The sequence below is a fragment of the Mauremys reevesii genome, linkage group 7 (assembly GCF_016161935.1).
Source record: "Mauremys reevesii isolate NIE-2019 linkage group 7, ASM1616193v1, whole genome shotgun sequence".
Classification (NCBI taxonomy): domain Eukaryota; kingdom Metazoa; phylum Chordata; order Testudines; family Geoemydidae; genus Mauremys; species Mauremys reevesii.
This window is the reverse complement of record NC_052629.1, coordinates 120,668,113-120,686,155: the sequence shown is the minus strand read 5'-3', so window position 1 is coordinate 120,686,155 and position 18,043 is coordinate 120,668,113. Positions and strand designations below refer to the sequence as shown.

Sequence of the window (18,043 nt, the reverse complement as noted above, 5' to 3'; positions counted from 1 at the left end):
TGTTGTTTAGTTCTGTGTGTGGCAATAAATGGCTCTTTCAAGGTTTATAGCTCTCTGTGTCTCCAGTGATTTCTTCCTAAAACTGTTGCCCCAAAGGATATAACACTTCCCCCCACAACATGTATTGCAAGCGGAGAGCAGTTACTTTGTATTTATGAACAGAAGAGCCTAACACCAAAAGAATTACAACAGACTGGTTCAAAGAGAGGCAGACAAAGAATGTGTGTGGTACATACGTGGTGGTCCTTTTTTTGGTCAAAGATACATGCATTTTTCGGGTGGGGTGGGGTGAAAACAGCTACTGAAGCCACAGCTATAATGCATATTGTTATGTGTTGGGTTACATTGCAATTCTTAGGAAAAAGTAGTTACCTTAGTAACTGCTGCATGAGATACAGAATGCTCAGGGCTAAAGAACATTATGAAGAATTCAATACAAGTGTGCACACAGAGAGTACATTTGACTAATTATATATATGTGTGTGTGTGTATATATATATATATATATATATATATATATATATATATATATATATATATTCCCATTAACCCAGGGGTGGCCACACCGACTCCGGGGCTGGAGCTACAGGCGCCAACTTTCTAATGTGCCGGGGGATGCTCACTGCTCAACCCCTGGCTCTGCCCCAGGCCCTGCCCCCTCCCCTGAGCCTGCCATGCCCTCGTTCCCCCCTCCCCCAAGCCTTCTGCACGCAATGAAACAGCTGATCGGGAGGTGCAGGGAGGGAGGGTCGGGGAGGTGCTGATCGGTGGGGCTGCCGGTGGGCAGGAGGCACTGGTAGCCAGGGGTGGAGGGAGCTAATGGGAGGGCTGCTGACGTATTACTGTGGCTCTTTGGCAATGTACACTGGTAAATTCTGGCTCCTTCTCAGGCTCAGGTTGGCCGCCCCTGCATTAACCCATTAAAATATAAAATATACCCATTAGCCCATTTTGTTCCAAGCTAGAGCTGCTTTCAGTGTAACGAACAAACCACTTATATTGCATTTCAATGCCAAAGGGAGAGAAGACAGTGGGCAGAACATCTGCACTGCACGCTATCAGCTTTTTATTCCGCCACATAGTGCCCTCTCTCCTGAAGTTACCTCCAGGAGAAGCAGGAGGTTTCCCTGCCCCTCATTTAGAGGCCCTGTTATACACCCCAGTTCTGCAAAGGTCTTAAGCTCATGCTTAGTTTTAACTGATATGGGGCTTAAACGGGGGGGGGGGGGCGGCGCAAGTGGGGCAATTTGCCCAGGGCCGTCTCCAGACCCCAGCGCGCCAAGCGCGCGCTTGGGGCGGCGTGCTGCGGGAGGGCGGCAGGCGGGTCCGGTGGACCTCCCGCAGGCATGCCTGCGGAGGGTACGCTGGTCCCGCAGCTTCGGTGGAGCATCCTGCTTGGGGCGGCGCAATTCCTAGAGCCGCCCCTGAATTTGCCCCAGGCCCCGGGCCCTGCAGGGGCCCCCATGAGAGTTTTTTGGGGCCCCTGGAGCGGGGACCTTCACTCGCTCCGGGGGCCCCGGAAAACTCTTGTGGGGCCCGGGCCCCTGGAGCTTCTTCCGCTCCGGGTCTTCGGCGGCGGGGGGTCCTTCCGTTGCCAAATCACCGCCGAAGCAGGACCTGCCGCCAAAGTGCCGGGTCTTCAGTGGTAATTCAGCGGTGGGGGGCCCCCGCCGCGGGTCTTCAGGGCACTTCGGTGGCGGGTCCCGGAGTGGAAGGACCCCCCGCCGCCAAAGACCCCAGGCCCCTGAATCCTCTGGGCGGCCCTCGGCTTAAGAACACGTTTACATTATTAATCATTTGCATTGTGGTAACACCTAGAAGCCCAAGTCCCGCTGTGCCAGGCCTTGTACAAACCTACAGTCAGGCCCGGCTCTACTATTTTCACCGCCCCAAGCAGCGCGCCGAATTGCCGCCGCGAACGACGCGGGCAGTCCATGCACCGTTAGGGCGGCACACCTGTTTCCGCGGTGGCGGCAATTCGGCTGCAGCTTTTGTCTTCAGCCAGAAGACAGAGGCTGTGCCGCCGCGGACAGCTGAACATAGAAGCTGCCACCAAATTGCCACTGCCGCGGAAACGCATGTGCCGCCCTAACAGCACACGGACTGCCCCCGCTGTCTGCGGCGGCAATTCGGCGCACTGCTTGGGTGCAAAAACACAGGGACTGCCGCCCCTTGCAGATTGCCGCCCCAAGCACCTGCTTGGAATGTTGGTGCCTGGAGCCGGCCCTCCCTACAGTAAAAACCATTCCCTCCCTTGAAGAGCTTACAATCTCAGCAGAAGACAAGAGACAGACCGACGGACAGCACAAGGTGACAGCGAGACAAGTGTGATAAGCATAGCAGCTGCTTCTCCAGTGTTGAGTGTTCTGAAGGCATCATAACAGACACCAGTTTTAAGGAGGGATGTGATCGAGGACAAAGTTAAGCACATCCTTAAGTGCTTTGCTGAAATTTTTTATTCCTCTCTGTTGACTAGTTGGTCATTTCATGTGAGAAAAAGGGTTCCCCACCCCCACAGTGAGGTACTGCATAAAAACGTGCACTTACCTACGGGGACAAATAAAGGCCTGTCTGTGCATCCATCCATGTAAAAAGATTTTTTTTTTTTTTACAATGCACAGCACAACAGCCAGGCAGATTCCAGAATGTAGTAACATTAGCTGCCAAGCTCATGTTAACCATTCTGATTGGTACCAGCTTAAGGAATGTCAATGTATCAGTGTTTAGGAAAGAAATTAGCTAGCACCTAGTGTACAAATGTATTTTTAGAGTACCAAAATATCAGCACCAGAAATCTAGATTAAGTCTGCAGTTGTTGTTGGTTTTCTTTTCTTTTTTTTTCTTTTTTTTTTTTTTGCTGAGCACATCACTTCTATTTGTGGATTAAAAAAGCAAATTGAAATGTTAATGATTTCTAATGAACACACATTTCCCCTTGGAACAGCTCATTAACCCACATGCTCCCTTTGAAAGCTGGAGTGAGGAGGATCAGCTACAACAAGTGCAAGAGTATTTAAAAGAAAATGTTAAAACAGACGGTAAATGAGTGAGTGAAATCCTTTGCTTTTGGTAGTTCTATTATCTCCTGACACTGCTTTCCAATGGTTTTCCGGTTTCAAGAAATCCCTCCCTAGCACAAAAGGGGATACGGTCAGCCTCTCTTTCTCCTCCCTGCAGAAGCAGTCATTTAAACAAATAAATTACCTTTCTTGATTCTCCAGGAAAAGTCAGATGTTTGCATCTATAGTTATTTCCTTTCTATACAATCCGCAGGGCAGGGACGTGGCTGGCAGCAGCTGTACATAGATTTTCCTGGCACAGCGGAAATGCGGCGGTATTGACTGAAGTCCCATACAGACTCCTGCACTGCCAAGTGCTTTCTGAAGGATTTATTGAAACAAGTAACAGTGCCAGAAATGTCCTTTCAAGTAAAAGTCATTTCAACAGGTTGCCTCAGGTGTGTTTCGCTCAAAATATCACCAAAACCAATGAAATAAAAGCAACAGCACAATAAAGCACTATATCACCATCCTAAATGAACCCACATCAAAAGGCGGATGGCTTCATTCCCCCCCTGACTTGTGCTCTCTCCTGTTGACAGCTGGCAGGGAATTTTGCCCTTACCTATGTGTTGTGCGCAGGTGTCGCAGTACTCCGCGTACAGAGATTCAAAGCAGTTGCAGCAGTACGGCCTGCCTTCCTTCATGATGTACCTCTGCCCCCCCAGCACCGTTTCGCATTCAAAACAGCAAAAGTGCTTCATGTGCCAGTGCCTCCCTTCGGCCTCGGTGCATTCGTCTGCAAAAATGATCTGGGAAAAGCCAGAGAAGGAAATGAGCCAACCAGGATCACAGACAGACAGAGAGAGAGTTTAGAATGTGGAAATTTGTGTTACACCGGTCATGCCGCTCACCTCCACCCACCCTGTCAGTTTCAGCCTACTGTTGTGTACTGCCCAACATGTGGACTGGGAGATCTCTGGGGGCAGGGAGTGTCATCTTTGTTATTTGTCTGTACTGCACCTAGCACAAGGAAGCCCTGATCCCCGATCAGGATTTCTCAGCACCACCCTATTATAAATCATCGGGGCTGGACATGGGATTTGGGGAGGAAATCGAAGTAAAAGAGCTGCCGTGGTTTTATTTTTAGCCAGGGGGATTGATTTTAATTATGATTTAAATCAGCAAGCAGGAAACCTTGATTTAAAACATCGATTTTAATTGTGTTTTGCATTTCTACTTCTTAGTTATTTTCTTAAAGAAATGTTGATTTGCATTGATTGGTCACCACTAAAATACGTTGAATTGCACCTAAATCTTGGCACTGAATTTGGTGCTTCTGTTTGCTACGCACGAGGCTACGTTCTAGCTATACACCTTTATTTAAACAATTGTTTGGCTTAACTCAGGTCCCCGACCTTTTTACTAAGGTGACCCATCAACTGCCATTCGTCTTTCTTTGGGACCTAATATTATCCCTGTTCCTCCACCTCTCCATACCTGCTCTGCTCCCCTTCTCAGCCCTGCAATCACCTGCTCTGCTCCCCTTCTCAGCCCCGCAATCACCCGCTCTGCTCCCCTTCTCAGCCCCGCAATCACCTGCTCTGCTCCCCTTCTCAGCCCCGCAATCACCCGCTCTGCTCCCCTTCTCAGCCCTGCAATCACCGCTCTGCTCCCCTTCTCAGCCCCGCAATCACCCGCTCTGCTCCCCTTCTCAGCCCCGCAATCACCAGCTCTGCTCCCCTTCTCAGCCCCGCAATCACCCGCTCTGCTCCCCTTCTCAGCCCCGCAATCACCCGCTCTGCTCCCCTTCTCAGCCTCGCAATCACCTGCTCTGCTCCCCTTCTCAGCCCTGCAATCACCTGCTCTGCTCCCCTTCTCAGCCCTGCAGTCACCTGCTCTGCTCCCCTTCTCAGCCCTGCAGTCACCTGCTCCCCCCTCTTCTCAGCCCTGCAATCACCTGCTCTGCTCCCCTTCTCAGCCCTGCAATCACCTGCTCTGCTCCCCTTCTCAGCCCTGCAATCACCTGCTCTGCTCCCCTTCTCAGCCCTGCAATCACCTGCTCTGCTCCCCTTCTCAGCCCTGCAATCACCTGCTCTGCTCCCCTTCCCAGCCCTGCAATCACCTGCTCTGCTCCCCTTCTCAGCCCTGCAATCACCTGCTCCCCTCTCTTCTCAGCCTCGCAATCACTTGCTCTGCTCCCCTTCTCAGCCCTGCAATCACCTGCTCTGCTCCCCTTCTCAGCCCAAGCCACATGCTCAACTCCCTCCACCCCCCTGGCTCTCGCTTTCCCAACCCTGTTCCCTTCTGCAGCCCTAGCCAGTATCTGTTCCCCTGCCACCAGCCTGTGATGGCTACCAGGCTGCTGTCTGTCTGCTCGCCGGTTCCGGTCACTTCCTCTGTGCTGCTGCTGCTTGGAACCCGTTCCCCACGTCGCTGCCTGCTGCCCAGGAAAAGTGAGAGCGCGTCCATGTGCGGAGGATCCTTCCTAAGACCCAGTGGTGAGCCAGGACCCACCATTTGGGAAACACTGGCATAATTTACCATTATTCAGATTCTTAGCTTTTACTTTTTTTTAATATTAGAAAAAAGGTGAATTATGCATTTCTGATTTAGTAGATGATGATTCATTTTTGTACTTATGATTTGTGCCAAGCTCCATTTGGATGGAAAGCCAACTTCAATTAAAAATGCACAAAACCAGATTTTTTTTTTAAAAAAAGAATAAAACTACCATGGATACATAAGAAAAAAAAAAGTTTACCAAAGAGTTGATCAAAACAGCTTTTTACATTTCAAACTAACTGCTTTATTAAAAAAAGTAAAGAATATCTGTAGTTAGTGAGCTGAACTGATTGTTTCTGGTCACCAGGCCCTTCAAAGTTTTAGTACCTGTAGATCTCATCCTCTCACACTACGGCTGTATCCAGAGATTGGAAGAGGAAAAGAGGCTTTCCCGCTCTTTCAACTCCCAATTGGTTTCTTGATTTTGAAAGAACTAGTCATTGAACTGAACTAGTGGAATAAACTGAACCGAAAAAAATATTCTCTTTGCACCTGCCGAAAGCGGCGACTGCTGTCAAAAGCTGACTTAGCCTTTCGACAGATTCTGGTTCCAGGTGCTTAGCCAGTGACTTCCACCAGTTCAGTAGTTTGACTCTCTAACACTTGGAAGCAAACGTATTGCTGAATATTTATTTTTGCATTCAATTTAAATGATTTTAATACATTATAAAATATTTAGGTTTTATCATAAGATGTCAATTTCAAAATTTAATTTTAATGGGTTTATTTTTAAAAAAATAAATCTGGATTTAATTTGAATAAAAAAATCCAATTTGAATAAAAAACTGATTTTTTTTTTACTTTAAAAAATCATCACATTTTATCCACCCTGTTGATAGCACAATATTGCAGGCAGGAACAGTACTTCACAGGAAAACAAAAAGATTAGATCCTGTAACCGGGCTCTTGCTGTAATAATTAGGATCACTGCACAAATTACAATGCAAATAAAGTCACGTTTATATTAAGGTTCCATTTGTACCTAGTGTATGAAGGGTTAATGAATGGTTCATAGATACGGTAAACATGTTACAGACGCGAGTAGTATGAGTTGTAGATGCTTCTGAGCACATCAGTGGATGATGTGAAGTCAAAGTAATAAGCAACTTATCGACCTGTGGAACTCTATTAATAACTGATTAACCATTTTTTAAAACATCTATTAATCATGTATTCACCATTTATAAAGCGAAACAAAAAGGATGTGAGAAGTGAGACAGCAGCAGTAGCAACTGCAATGCGTAGCGCCCCGACAATGCTTTTCATCCACAGATGGCCAATTGTTTTACAAAAAACGAGGAAGAATTAGCATCCCCATTTTATTGATGAGGAAACTGAGGCACAGAGAAATTTGCTGAGTTATTTGAGGTTACACAGTGAGTGAACAGCTGAGTTGGAAATAGAGTCTAGACCTTTTGATTTCTAACAACACTCCTATTCAGTTAGCTGCTTTGCTCTGTGACAGAGGCAGTACAGTATATTCCACAGAGAAGGTTAATCAGAAGCTTTGTTTTGCGGTTATTTTATATTATTTGTGATTATTGTTGGATGTAGAAGAAGTGTTTTAAAGAGGGAATTGAACAGGGTATTTGTACTAGAATTTGTAACAGGACTTTGCAAGGATAAAAATACATGAAAAAAAAATTACTCCGCTTAAAAGGACCAGAAACAGGGCCATTTCAATGCTTAGGAGTTTGCTTTGTACTGGTAACATTACAAATCTAATTGGATACATAAGGCAATGCTCTTTATACTTGATGTGGATATACAATGGGATTTTTATTGTACACTTGCACAGATGGGATTTAGGATTTTTATAATACTTATGGTTTTCCACACTTCAGTTTTCATAACTCTCAAAGCCAGAACAATTTCCTTTACCAGCCTTTAAACTGAGATTGACACTTGAGGAACATCAGAATCAGCCTTGAAGGTTTTTTTGTATATTTGCTCAGCTTCTCATATACCTTTTAATCTCCTCTATTAAGGTCTATTTCAATACAATGTAGAGTCAAACTCTACATATCATAAGATATAGAACACTCTCTCCTCCAGTGCAAAGGTGAGGTTTCCTTTGGTAGATCTGTGTACAGTGGAGGCACCACCACCCATGACTGGGCTGAAATTGCACCGCTTGGTATGTCATTACAGGAAAGTTACTGAAAAGTTCTCCAAGGCCCCTGACCCTGTGAGTAAACCTAGACCTAGGGTAGCGTGACCCTGGGCTGATTTGAAGCCGAAACCTCCCAATGCAAATCAAGTGCAAACTTGAGACCAAAGGGAAAAATGTTCATGAACCCTAACAAACTGAAACCACCAAATCTGATATGGCTTTGTGTGTTTTCTCTTCCACGTAGTGCAGAAGTTGAGCTATATCAGGTCTACACACACACACACACCCACACCCACACCCACCCCCCAGGCTGTTAGAGATACACTGTTTACATTGAAATGGGACTCTGTAGTTACACACAATGGAAGGGAAACCTCACGCCTTAATTAGGAAAATTCATTGTTTTGCCTGCATATGGTGTTGCACCTCAGTCCACGAAACTCAGAACACTGCAGTGTGAGTTTATTTTAATGTTAGTTGCCATATGCAGAGAGTATCCCAACACTAGCAATCCCACAATACGGTGATTATTTTTCTAAAGGAAGAACCTATCTAGAGGCAAGATTTGACTTCTGTCAAACTCTAGTAGCTCAGCAGGCCTGACATTTTTTTGTTTAGCATTTTGGATCTGAGCATAAAAATCTTTGCCTTTTATAAGTAACCAATCACAGTCCATGTTAGAGCTAAGTAAATAATTCATAACAACTCATTTACTTTATGAATCAGCCCTTTTTTTCCGGTCTGCGAACACATTGCGATTCTCTCAGATTTATTCATGATTTAACATGAGTCAAATTTTTTCACCAAGTTAGTTCTGAGCTCGGAAATCAGAGCAGCATTGCACAGTTGTGCTTGTCATAGAAGCTGGACAATATTGATTCTGCTCCATGACTGGATGAGCTTAAACACTTACAATCAGGCTTCTGGTGCAAATTATTGTGGAAAGAGATCTTCAGCTCCACTGGGAGGATTCGAATATTTCCACAATCTTTGGTGCTACTAAAACACAGTCCCACAAACGTTCATGGGAAGTGAATGTCCTTTAAAAATTGCACCGGGAATGTTCTGCAGTATTTGCTAAGCTCATGACATTACAGAAGAGGGGAAATGGTTGGCAGTCAATGCAAATTTGCATCTCTCAGCTACCTTGAACACAAAGGTACCATGAGGCTCTCTCCATCCAAAACAGGGTAGTACAAATACCCTGTTCAATTCCATACTGTTCATGCGAGGCCAACCAGGAGGCAGAAGTAGACTGTTCAGTGGACAGCCTAGTCAGAGGACAGGTGAGCTCCTGAGAATCCCCCACAGTTCAGAGTTGCTGAACTGGTAAATAAGCTTCCCTCACCTACGCACCACAGCCCCTTATCACGGGCCTGGACTCTGCTCCTCCCCATGGAATACACAGTGGTTTCTACAGCCCTCCAGCTGTGAGAATCCCCTTGAAAATCTCCCTAAGGAGAAGCCGAGACATGGGACTGTTCAAGACTACCTGCCTGAGCGGCGGGCCCATTCTCCCACCTGCCAGTCCTAGGAGAGAAGTGGTGCTGGCTGGAGGGGGAGTTGGGACCTACTGACATTGCTAAGGCCTGGTCTACACTACGCGTTTATACCGAATTTAGCAGTGTTAAACCGATTTTACGCTGCACCCGTCCACACAACGAAGCCCTTTATATCGTTATAAAGGGCTCTTAAAACCAATATCTGTACTCCTCCCTGACGAGGGGAGTAGCGCTCAAATCGGTATTGCCATGTCAGATTAGGGTTAGTGTGGCCGCAATTCGACGGTATTGGCCTCCGGGAGCTATCCCACAGTGCACCATTGTGACCACTCTGGAAAGCCATCTGAACTTGGATGCACTGGCCAGGTAGACAGGAAAAGCCCCGCAAACTTTTGAATTTCATTTCCTGTTTGGCCAGCGTGGAGAGTTCACCAGCACAGGTGACCTCGCAGAGCTCATCAGCACAGGTAACAATGCAGTCTCCTGAGAATCGAAAAAGAGCTCCAGCATGGACTGCACGGGAGGTACTGGATCTGATTGCTGTATGGGAAGAGGATTCCGTGCTAACAGAACTCCGTTCCAAAAGACGAAATGAAAAAACATTTGAAAAAATTTCCAAGGCCATGATGCAGAGAGGCCACACCAGGGACTCAGGACAGTGCCGTGTGAAAGTTAAGGAGCTCAGACAAGCCTACCAGAAAACCAAAAGGGACGTGTGCTGCAGGAACGGAACCCGCTGCACTTCCTCCCTGCAGGAATAATTTGCTGGTCCCCCTCATTTTGACCCATACGGCTCCCTGCCATTGGACTCTGGCGGTAGTTGGAGAGGCAGGACCCTCTCGGTTAGGATGGCGAGTCTCCCGGTCTCATGGCCAGAGGGCTGAGCACCGGTTGTAGTTAGTAGAGGTGCAGACTTGAATGGCCACAGGATACCCCAAATCAGTATCCCACAGCAAAACAGACAGGGGTGCTAGAAGCTAGGCGACTTCCACCGTCCAGTAATTTCACATATCCCATGGGCCAGTAGCCACAGAGGCAAGTTTGGGATGGATGAGCTGAGTTTTTAAAGAGGTGGCTCAGTGCTCTCAGAACTGCTCATGTATTCACACAAAATAGCATAACACAAGCCCCGGACACAAAGCCGAGCTTGTTCTTACCTCGTCACACGCCGCACATCGAGGCTTCAGGCATTCAGCGTGGTGTCTGCCACAATAAATCTTCCCCTCTTGATAAAAGTAGATCAGATCAACCAGCAGCTCATTGCAGACAGTGCATATGAAGCATGGTGGGTGCCAGCAAACGCCGTGGCCTGCTCTGGAGGCAAATACAGCGATGTCGCCTCCACTGATTTGGCCCCCGCACTGGCAGAAGAAGAACAAACAGGAAGAGGGCTTGTTTGACACGCCATGTTTCAGAAGCTGACTTACACAATGTGATAAAGCAGGAGCTTCCCCCCCAGCCTGACAGCTCATATGTTTGCATCCATCAAATGAAAGCTGGTTTTGGTGTCACCACCTCTTTGATCTTAGGCTGTGCTTTAGGGCAGCCCGGAAGGTCCCTAGGCGTTACAGCTAGCGCTCTCTGGACGTTAAAGGCAGCAGATCTGCACAGTTTCTCTGGAGGACAAACAAACAGAGAGAATTCTTGGGACACTAGTCGGCTACGATTACTACAGTGTCCCAAAGCTGGCTTGACTCCGGCTCTGCGGCAGTGTCTTTGCGGGGTGGCCAGTCAGATCATAGAATCATAGAATCTCAGGGTTGGAAGGGACCTCAGGAGATCATCTAGTCCAACCCCCTGCTCAAAGCAGGACCATACCCAACTAAATCATCCCAGCCAGGGCTTTGTCAAGCCTGACCTTAAAAACCTCTAAGGAAGGAGATTCCACCACCCCCCTAGGTAACCCATTCCAGTTCTTCACCACCCTCCTAGTGAAAAAGTTTTTCCTAATATCCAACCTAAACCTCCCCCTTTGCAACTTGAGACCATTACTCCTTGTTCTGTCATCTTCTACCACTGAGAACAGTCTAGGTCCATCCTCTCTGGAACCCCCTTTCAGGTAGTTGAAAGCAGCTATCAAATCCCCCCTAATTCTTCTCTTCTGCAGACTAAACAATCCCAGTTCCCTCAGCCTCTCCTCATAAGTCATGTGCTCCAGCCCCCTAATCATTTTTGTTGCCCTCCGCTGGACTCTCTCCAATTTATCCACATCCTTCTTGTAGTGTGGGGCCCAAAACTGGACACAGTACTCCAAATGAGGCCTCACCAGTGCTGAGTAGAGGGGAATGATCACATCCCTTGATCTGCTGGAAATGCCCCTACTTATACAACCCAAAATGCCATTAGCCTTCTTGGCAACAAGGGCACACTGTTGACTCATATTCAGCTTTTCATCCACCGTAACCCCTAGGTCCTTTTCTGCAGAACTGCTACCCAGCCATTCGGTCCCTAGTCTGTAGCAGTGCATGGGATTCTTCCATCCTAAGTGCAGGACTCTGCACTTGTCCTTGTTGAACCTCATCAGATTTCTTTTGGCCCAATCCTCTAATTTGTCTAGGTCCCTCTGTATCCTATCTCTACCCTCCAGCGTATCAACCACTCCTCCCAGTTTAGTGTCATCTGCAAACTTGCTAAGGGTGCAGTCCACACCATCCTCCAGATCGTTAATGAAGATATTGAACAAAACCGGCCCCAGCACTGACCCTTGGGGCACTCCACTTGATACCGGCTGCCAACTAGACATGGAACCATTGATCACTACCTGTTGAGCCCGACCATCTAGCCAGTTTTCTATCCACCTTACCGTCCATTCATCCAGCCCAGACTTCTTTAACTTGCTGGCAAGAATACTGTGGGAGATCCCACGGGCACGTTTCCTCCCTAGGCCTGTAAGGGGGGGAAATGGCCTTCCTGGCATGGCTGAGTTTCCGCTGCTTGGGGAACTCTATAGAAGAGCCAAATGGAGTAACTGCCTTGGCCAGCTGGTCACTTATCACTGCGCTGCAAAACCAAATGCTTCTGATGACTTCAGATGTACCAATGCTGCCTTTCCACTGACAGCTTCCTGAGCGGAACACCAGGGGCCCCATTCGTCCTTCCTCCATCTCCTGGCTCCTCCCTCTTCCAGCAGTCGCCCTTCCCACAACCCACTCTCTAAATGCCCCGAAACCAACCTCCCCTACTGATCCGGGCTTATTCCTCAACTCTCCCCTCTTGCCTGCACTGGGCTGCTTCCCTGTGGTTTTCCCACTCTCGCTTCCAGCCGGTTCCCTCATTGACACTCTGGGCGTGAGCTCAACCTAACTGCCTCAACCCTGTTTTGGGGGTCGATAACCGGTGTTGCAGGAGTGGTTCCTCTGGGGAGCACAGGCTGGAGATTAATCGGGAGTATTTCCAGCGGTGAGGGGGGCAGGATGGGTTGGGACACCTGCCTGGACTGAGTAGTGCATGAAATTGACACCACTGCCTGCTACCTGACCTGGGAAACCCCTAAAAACACCCAGCCCGTTCCCACTCGGGAGCTAGCCAGTTACCTAAGGGATAAATTCAGCCTTCTGGCAGGAGAACCTGGATGCAGAGGTAGAGAGACTGCAGTGCATGCATGTGAATACCAGGTGCATGCATCCTTCTCCATAGGCACAGGGGGATCAGACTTCCCAGTGCCCGACACAGGGACAAGAAGGGCTTACTCTCATTTAAAACAACCCAAACTAATGTATAGCTGCGCTTTCCACGGGGCAGTAAACCCCAGGTGAATCAACGGATGCCACTGGGCAGAATAACAACATGTCCCGTAATTGGCACTTACCTGTTCGCAAATGGCTCCAGTCATGGTGACAGGGAATGGTCGAACATTGCCTCTCCCTAGATTCTCCCTTTTCCTCTGATTGCTGAAGAGTTTTAGCTCCCTTTTCTCTTCCTCATCCAATGAATTACAATAGCGGACCTAAGAGGCAAGCAGGGATATTTTGCTTTACCATGAACAGAACCACAAACGTACCTGTTGTTACTGTGCCTACTATTTTCAAAGCTCAGTTGATTTACAGCCAAGTGAGAACTACTCCCCTGAGACTCGGCAGGGGTGATCTGGAGTAAATGCAGTTCTGCTGATTCAGGGTGGCTCAGGATCTGGCCCAAGTTTGGAAAGGCTGAGACCATGAGTGCTCTTTATAATCCAGTCTACTCATGCCGGAGGTATTAGAGCAGCCCAGTAATGGCTCAGCAATGGCTCTCCTGTAACACCCACTTTTCCTAAGTTTATGATGTGCTACTAATTATTTGTATGGGATGAAGACTCTATGCCCAGCTTCAGCGAAGGATTTATTAGCGATTCCAAATTTTTTTTGGGGGGGGAGGGGAGGTGGGAGGGAAATGGATGGATGTAAACAATCAAATTTATAATCTCACCAAAAGTTCAGCGAATGAGAGGTTTCCACAGCTCAGATATTATTTTCATGCTTACAGATTTGATCTGAAGCTAATTTGATCCCAATGGAATCGGGTTATGGCATTTGGGGAGAAATGTTACTGCCATGAGCAGTAACAGGCCCAATCCCACATTCCTTACTCACAGGAGTAGAGTCATCGAATTAACTGAGTTTCAATGGGAAATGGACGCCTAACTCTCTCCCTGGTTGCAGAAAAATCCCAGGATCAGGCCCCTAACTTGTAACAGCAAATTACCTATTTATTTATTGTCAGGCACTGCAGATTGTCAGGGAGCTGCTCAAGCTTAAGGCCTACAGGATTGGTCCCTGAAGAATTTGACTCTGTCCTCACCGCTGTTCGGAATTCTCCTGGATTCTGAGCATTGTATTTATATGGCATCTTGCCAGGCACAGACAAGCACATTAAAATACGACCTAGATAAAACAAGTCACGGACACGTCTTTCGCAGAGGAGCAATGTGCGGATCATTGTTTATGCAACGGAACTTCATGAGATATTCAAGTTCAACATCCATACTCATAAGAAAAGAATTTAAAAGACGGGGCCCTTTTTTGCTGTCTCATAAATAACACAGGATTTAGTAATTATCTGAATACACCTTAAATTGCTGTAAATGGTTTTGACTGGAAACTCAGAGTTGAGGTTCAGCGTCTATAAAATCACAGATCTTAACTCATCCTCTAGCTATTCAGCGCAAATACAAAATCACTCCCTGTTTAGAGACATTTGCAAGCCCTAGGTGAGATAAAACAGGACTTTGTATAGACTTTTGGAGTTCATTTAAAATCTAGCTCCAGTTGATTTAACCGGAACCTTAATACAATTGTAACAAAGTTTTTGCCTTTGAGTGTAGAAAGGTTTCTTCGTTTTGCACCCACCCAATTTTAGGCAGATGAATTTTAAAAATTAAAGCTAAAATTTGACTTTTATAAAACAAAACAAGAGCTTCTAAATATATAATGTATCTATCACCTTAATAGGGACTTAACGAGTAAGGATCTCAAGAAATTAATATTCTATAGAAAGAGCTCCCCTGTCTACAGGTTTTTAAACCATTCTAGAAAACGTAACAAAGAACTGGATACTTGTTATCGAATGCTGTAGGTTGGTTAAAAAAGTTAGGCTATTAAATTCTACAGGAGTTTTGCATAAGGGAGCTTCCAGTAATATGCGACAGCAAAAGGCACCTGGCCATACCATTTTCATAGCACAATATTCCAGATAGATGATAGAAAATGTAAAAGTTCATTGGTTCTTTTTAAAATGAAATCAAGAAAACTCCAACTGAGAGCTGCAGTAACGTACACAAGATTCTTTCAGTGGTTTGGCTAATCATGACACCAACGCTAAATTAAAAAGGTGCTTTCCCCTCACCGCCAAATATGATATTCTGAAATGTTTAAATTATTTTTAAACCACTCACCTCATTGTCATGTGGCGGCAGTTGGTGCAAAAGCTGCTTGATGCGCAATTTCTCTCCAGGACTGTTCACGTAGGGCACTTTGTCTTCCGGGAGGCAGCTGTAGTACTGGTGAACCTAAACATTAAAAAAGGGCACTGCAGTACAATTCCTTGATTGACTTTGACACATTCTTCTCAACTGACAGAACAGAACACTTGGAGAGCAAGTGGTCACTAAAAACTAAAGGTGCAAATGGAAAAAAAAAGCCTTTAAAGTTAAACGATCTGGTTATTCTATATCTATATTTATTTGGAAACAAAGCAACTAAGTTTGTTTTTAAAAAGAGAGAAAAGAGGAGATAGCAGGAGTTTCACGTCTAACCTAACTCTCAGGGGTTGAGCTTTACCGTTTTCTCTGTTAATGTCCATACTGTTAGCATGTTTCCCTTGTTCGGGAGAATGTGTTAGCACCTGCCTTTGCAACAGAGGTTAACAAGGCTACTCCCTGGCACCCGACGTGTTACTGGGTACTTCAGCCTCCACCTACTCTGAAACCCTCAAGGTCTTTTCTGTAACAATTTGTGAAAATAATCAGCAGATAGAACCTGTTGGAAGGCTTGTTTTTCTCTTCAGTCTCAGAGTATATAATTAAAACAATTATTTAAAAGTACAGCACGGTGGAGCGCAATGTGCCCGCCTCCTAGGAGATCCCGTGCATGTGTATGTGTGTGTGTGTTTGAAGTACATGCACAACTCCAACTCATCAGTTGTCTGGCTGATATTGAGGCTTGGGTGAAGGCTTGCTGGCTGAGGCTCAACTCAACGGAGACTGTGGTGATGTCTGAAGGCTTGGGAAGAGCGCCCAGAAGGTTTGACAGAAATTAAATTGTCCCCCTTTGTCCGCTCACTGGTCAGCTCTGAAAACTGCAAAGAATTAGCGGTGGGTATATGCTCAGCTGGCAGCAGCGGGCCAGATGGCTCTCTTTAATCTGTGCTTGGTTAGAAGGGTGCAGATCTCAGTACGGCTCCTCGTGCCTTCGCCACCTTGAGGTTAATCTCCAGCTGTGCATCTCTACTTTACGATTCCGTAGAAATTGAATCTAGAGCAAGATGCGGCTGCCTGCTAATTTAGCAGTGTTTCGCTCAGACAGCACAGAAGCTACAGTGGCTTCCCACCAGTTCCTCTGTGGAATTTAAGTTGGGTTTGGCCTATGAAGTACCAAGGGATCTGACCTTCCTGAGAGACCACCTCTCCCTGGGTGCCACCCCACTGAAACAGCAACTAGGGCTGCGGTACCCCAGCTAACAAGATCTTTCAAAGGACAGAAACTAGGGAGAGGGTCCTTTACCCTGGAACTCTCTATCCCACTGGTGCTTTCAGGTGGCTGCTGCCCGACTTACCTCTTCTCTTGGGGGCCTTTTCCCAAAGGATAAGTGAGGAATGAGGAATGCACGGCCAGCAGAGGCCAATTTATATTTTGAGAGCAGGAGAGGTTTAGGGAAGACTTCTCACCCTTTAGGTGGCCTGCCTTCCTCTAGCCCGTAAGGCGCCTATGGACACCCCACATCCCAATCACCAAACGGAGGCAGCAGGGCACAAAAGGACGGATGGGGGGAGCCATAGCATATTAAGGGGGAAAGCAGGCCAGCATCCCTAAGGGACTGATCTCCAATGGGGCTTGTGCTTCTGAGGGCTCATTCACACATGGCGTTATTCTGGAATAGCTATTGTACTTTAAGGTCAGACCCTATCTTAATCTGAAACAACTTTCAAGTCACTTAGCTGCTTCTGAAAATCTCCCTCCGCCACTTTATTTTGGAGTCCTTATCTGAAGCAATCCTAATCTCCAACCCTCCCGTTATTGCTTTCATACTGATGATGAATTTTTTACATGCCTCCATATGTATTTTTGCTCTGCTGATGGTAAGGGTCTTCCATGCAGTATGGACTGCTGGATCCCAAGAACCCACTGGGCAATATGCAATGATCCAAACAGATGGCACAGAATTAGTTTCGCTAATGCAAGAGACAGACAACCAACCTTCTAGTGTGGAAACCAGTAAAGAAACTGAAAGTTCCAAATAACTCTTATTTAAAAATAATAACTCAAATAATAAATACAATAATACTTACTTTGCATTTATAAAGCATCCTTCATCCAAGGATATCCAAATACTTTACAAACAATTAAGCCTTACAACACTGTGCCAGGTAGCAAATACTGCCCCGTGAGGGACGACAAACTGAAGCGTACAGATATGAACTGACTTTTCCGGGGTCACGTAGCTAGTCGGTAGCAGAATGACTTATACATTCCAGCAGGAGCTCTGACTGCCATAGCTTTCATCTGAGTGCTGGGCTATACCACCCTCCATATTACTGAGCTCTGCTGATTTCTCTTTGCAAGATTTCCACTCAAGTGTCTGTACCGATAGCTTAGCCTCTTTGCTCTGTATCACCTGGGCTCAGATTGTTGTAAGTGAAGATCTTATGCACAATGTGTCCTTGAAGTTGAAGGAGTCCAGAAATAATTTCTTCTTGACTAGCTGCCAAATTACATTATGTTGTTCAGGTCCCTCAAGTAATGAGCAGTAAGACACACACCGTACGCTAAAGGGGCTAAGGATCTAATGCAGGTCTGCAATCCGGTTTCTGGTAACTAGGTGTTTGTTTCCTGGCCATCAGACAGAAAGTTCTGCACATATGGCCATTAGTGCTTCCTCTGGGGATTTTTCCATTTAATCTCAGGAGACCCGCTGGAGCCAGCTCCCATAAATTTAGCAAAATATTTCTGTAGGGATGGGCAAATTAATTTGGAAAACAAACAAAATAAAACAAAAATAGCAGGCCCAGACCTGCGCGGCATTGCCTAAAATGAACCCGAAACATTTTGTCATATTCAGATCAGCTTAGGCAGGCCTTCCACGTGGTATCTGTCAATCTGCAGAGTCAGCAGAGGGACTGTCCTCATGAAGACATCTGTCTGTTCCCTACGAGTACTGACCCTCCTCTC

At 46.5% G+C, this 18,043-nt stretch overlaps 1 protein-coding gene across 10 annotated transcripts in view; it reads right to left on the bottom strand.

Moving 5' to 3' along the window:
• The window catches only part of PRICKLE2 (prickle planar cell polarity protein 2), a 201,120-nt gene that overhangs the window by 29,410 nt on the left and 153,667 nt on the right, over positions 1-18,043 (bottom strand). For all 10 annotated transcript variants that reach the window (XM_039482373.1, XM_039482371.1, XM_039482380.1 and 7 more), the window contains 4 exons: positions 15,052-15,165; positions 12,988-13,125; positions 10,337-10,540; positions 3,625-3,811 (listed from right to left, as the gene is read on the bottom strand). In XM_039482373.1, coding sequence (XP_039338307.1) covers positions 3,625-3,811; positions 10,337-10,540; positions 12,988-13,125; positions 15,052-15,165 — 643 coding nt within the window. The remainder of the gene's footprint in view (positions 1-3,624; positions 3,812-10,336; positions 10,541-12,987; positions 13,126-15,051; positions 15,166-18,043) is intronic.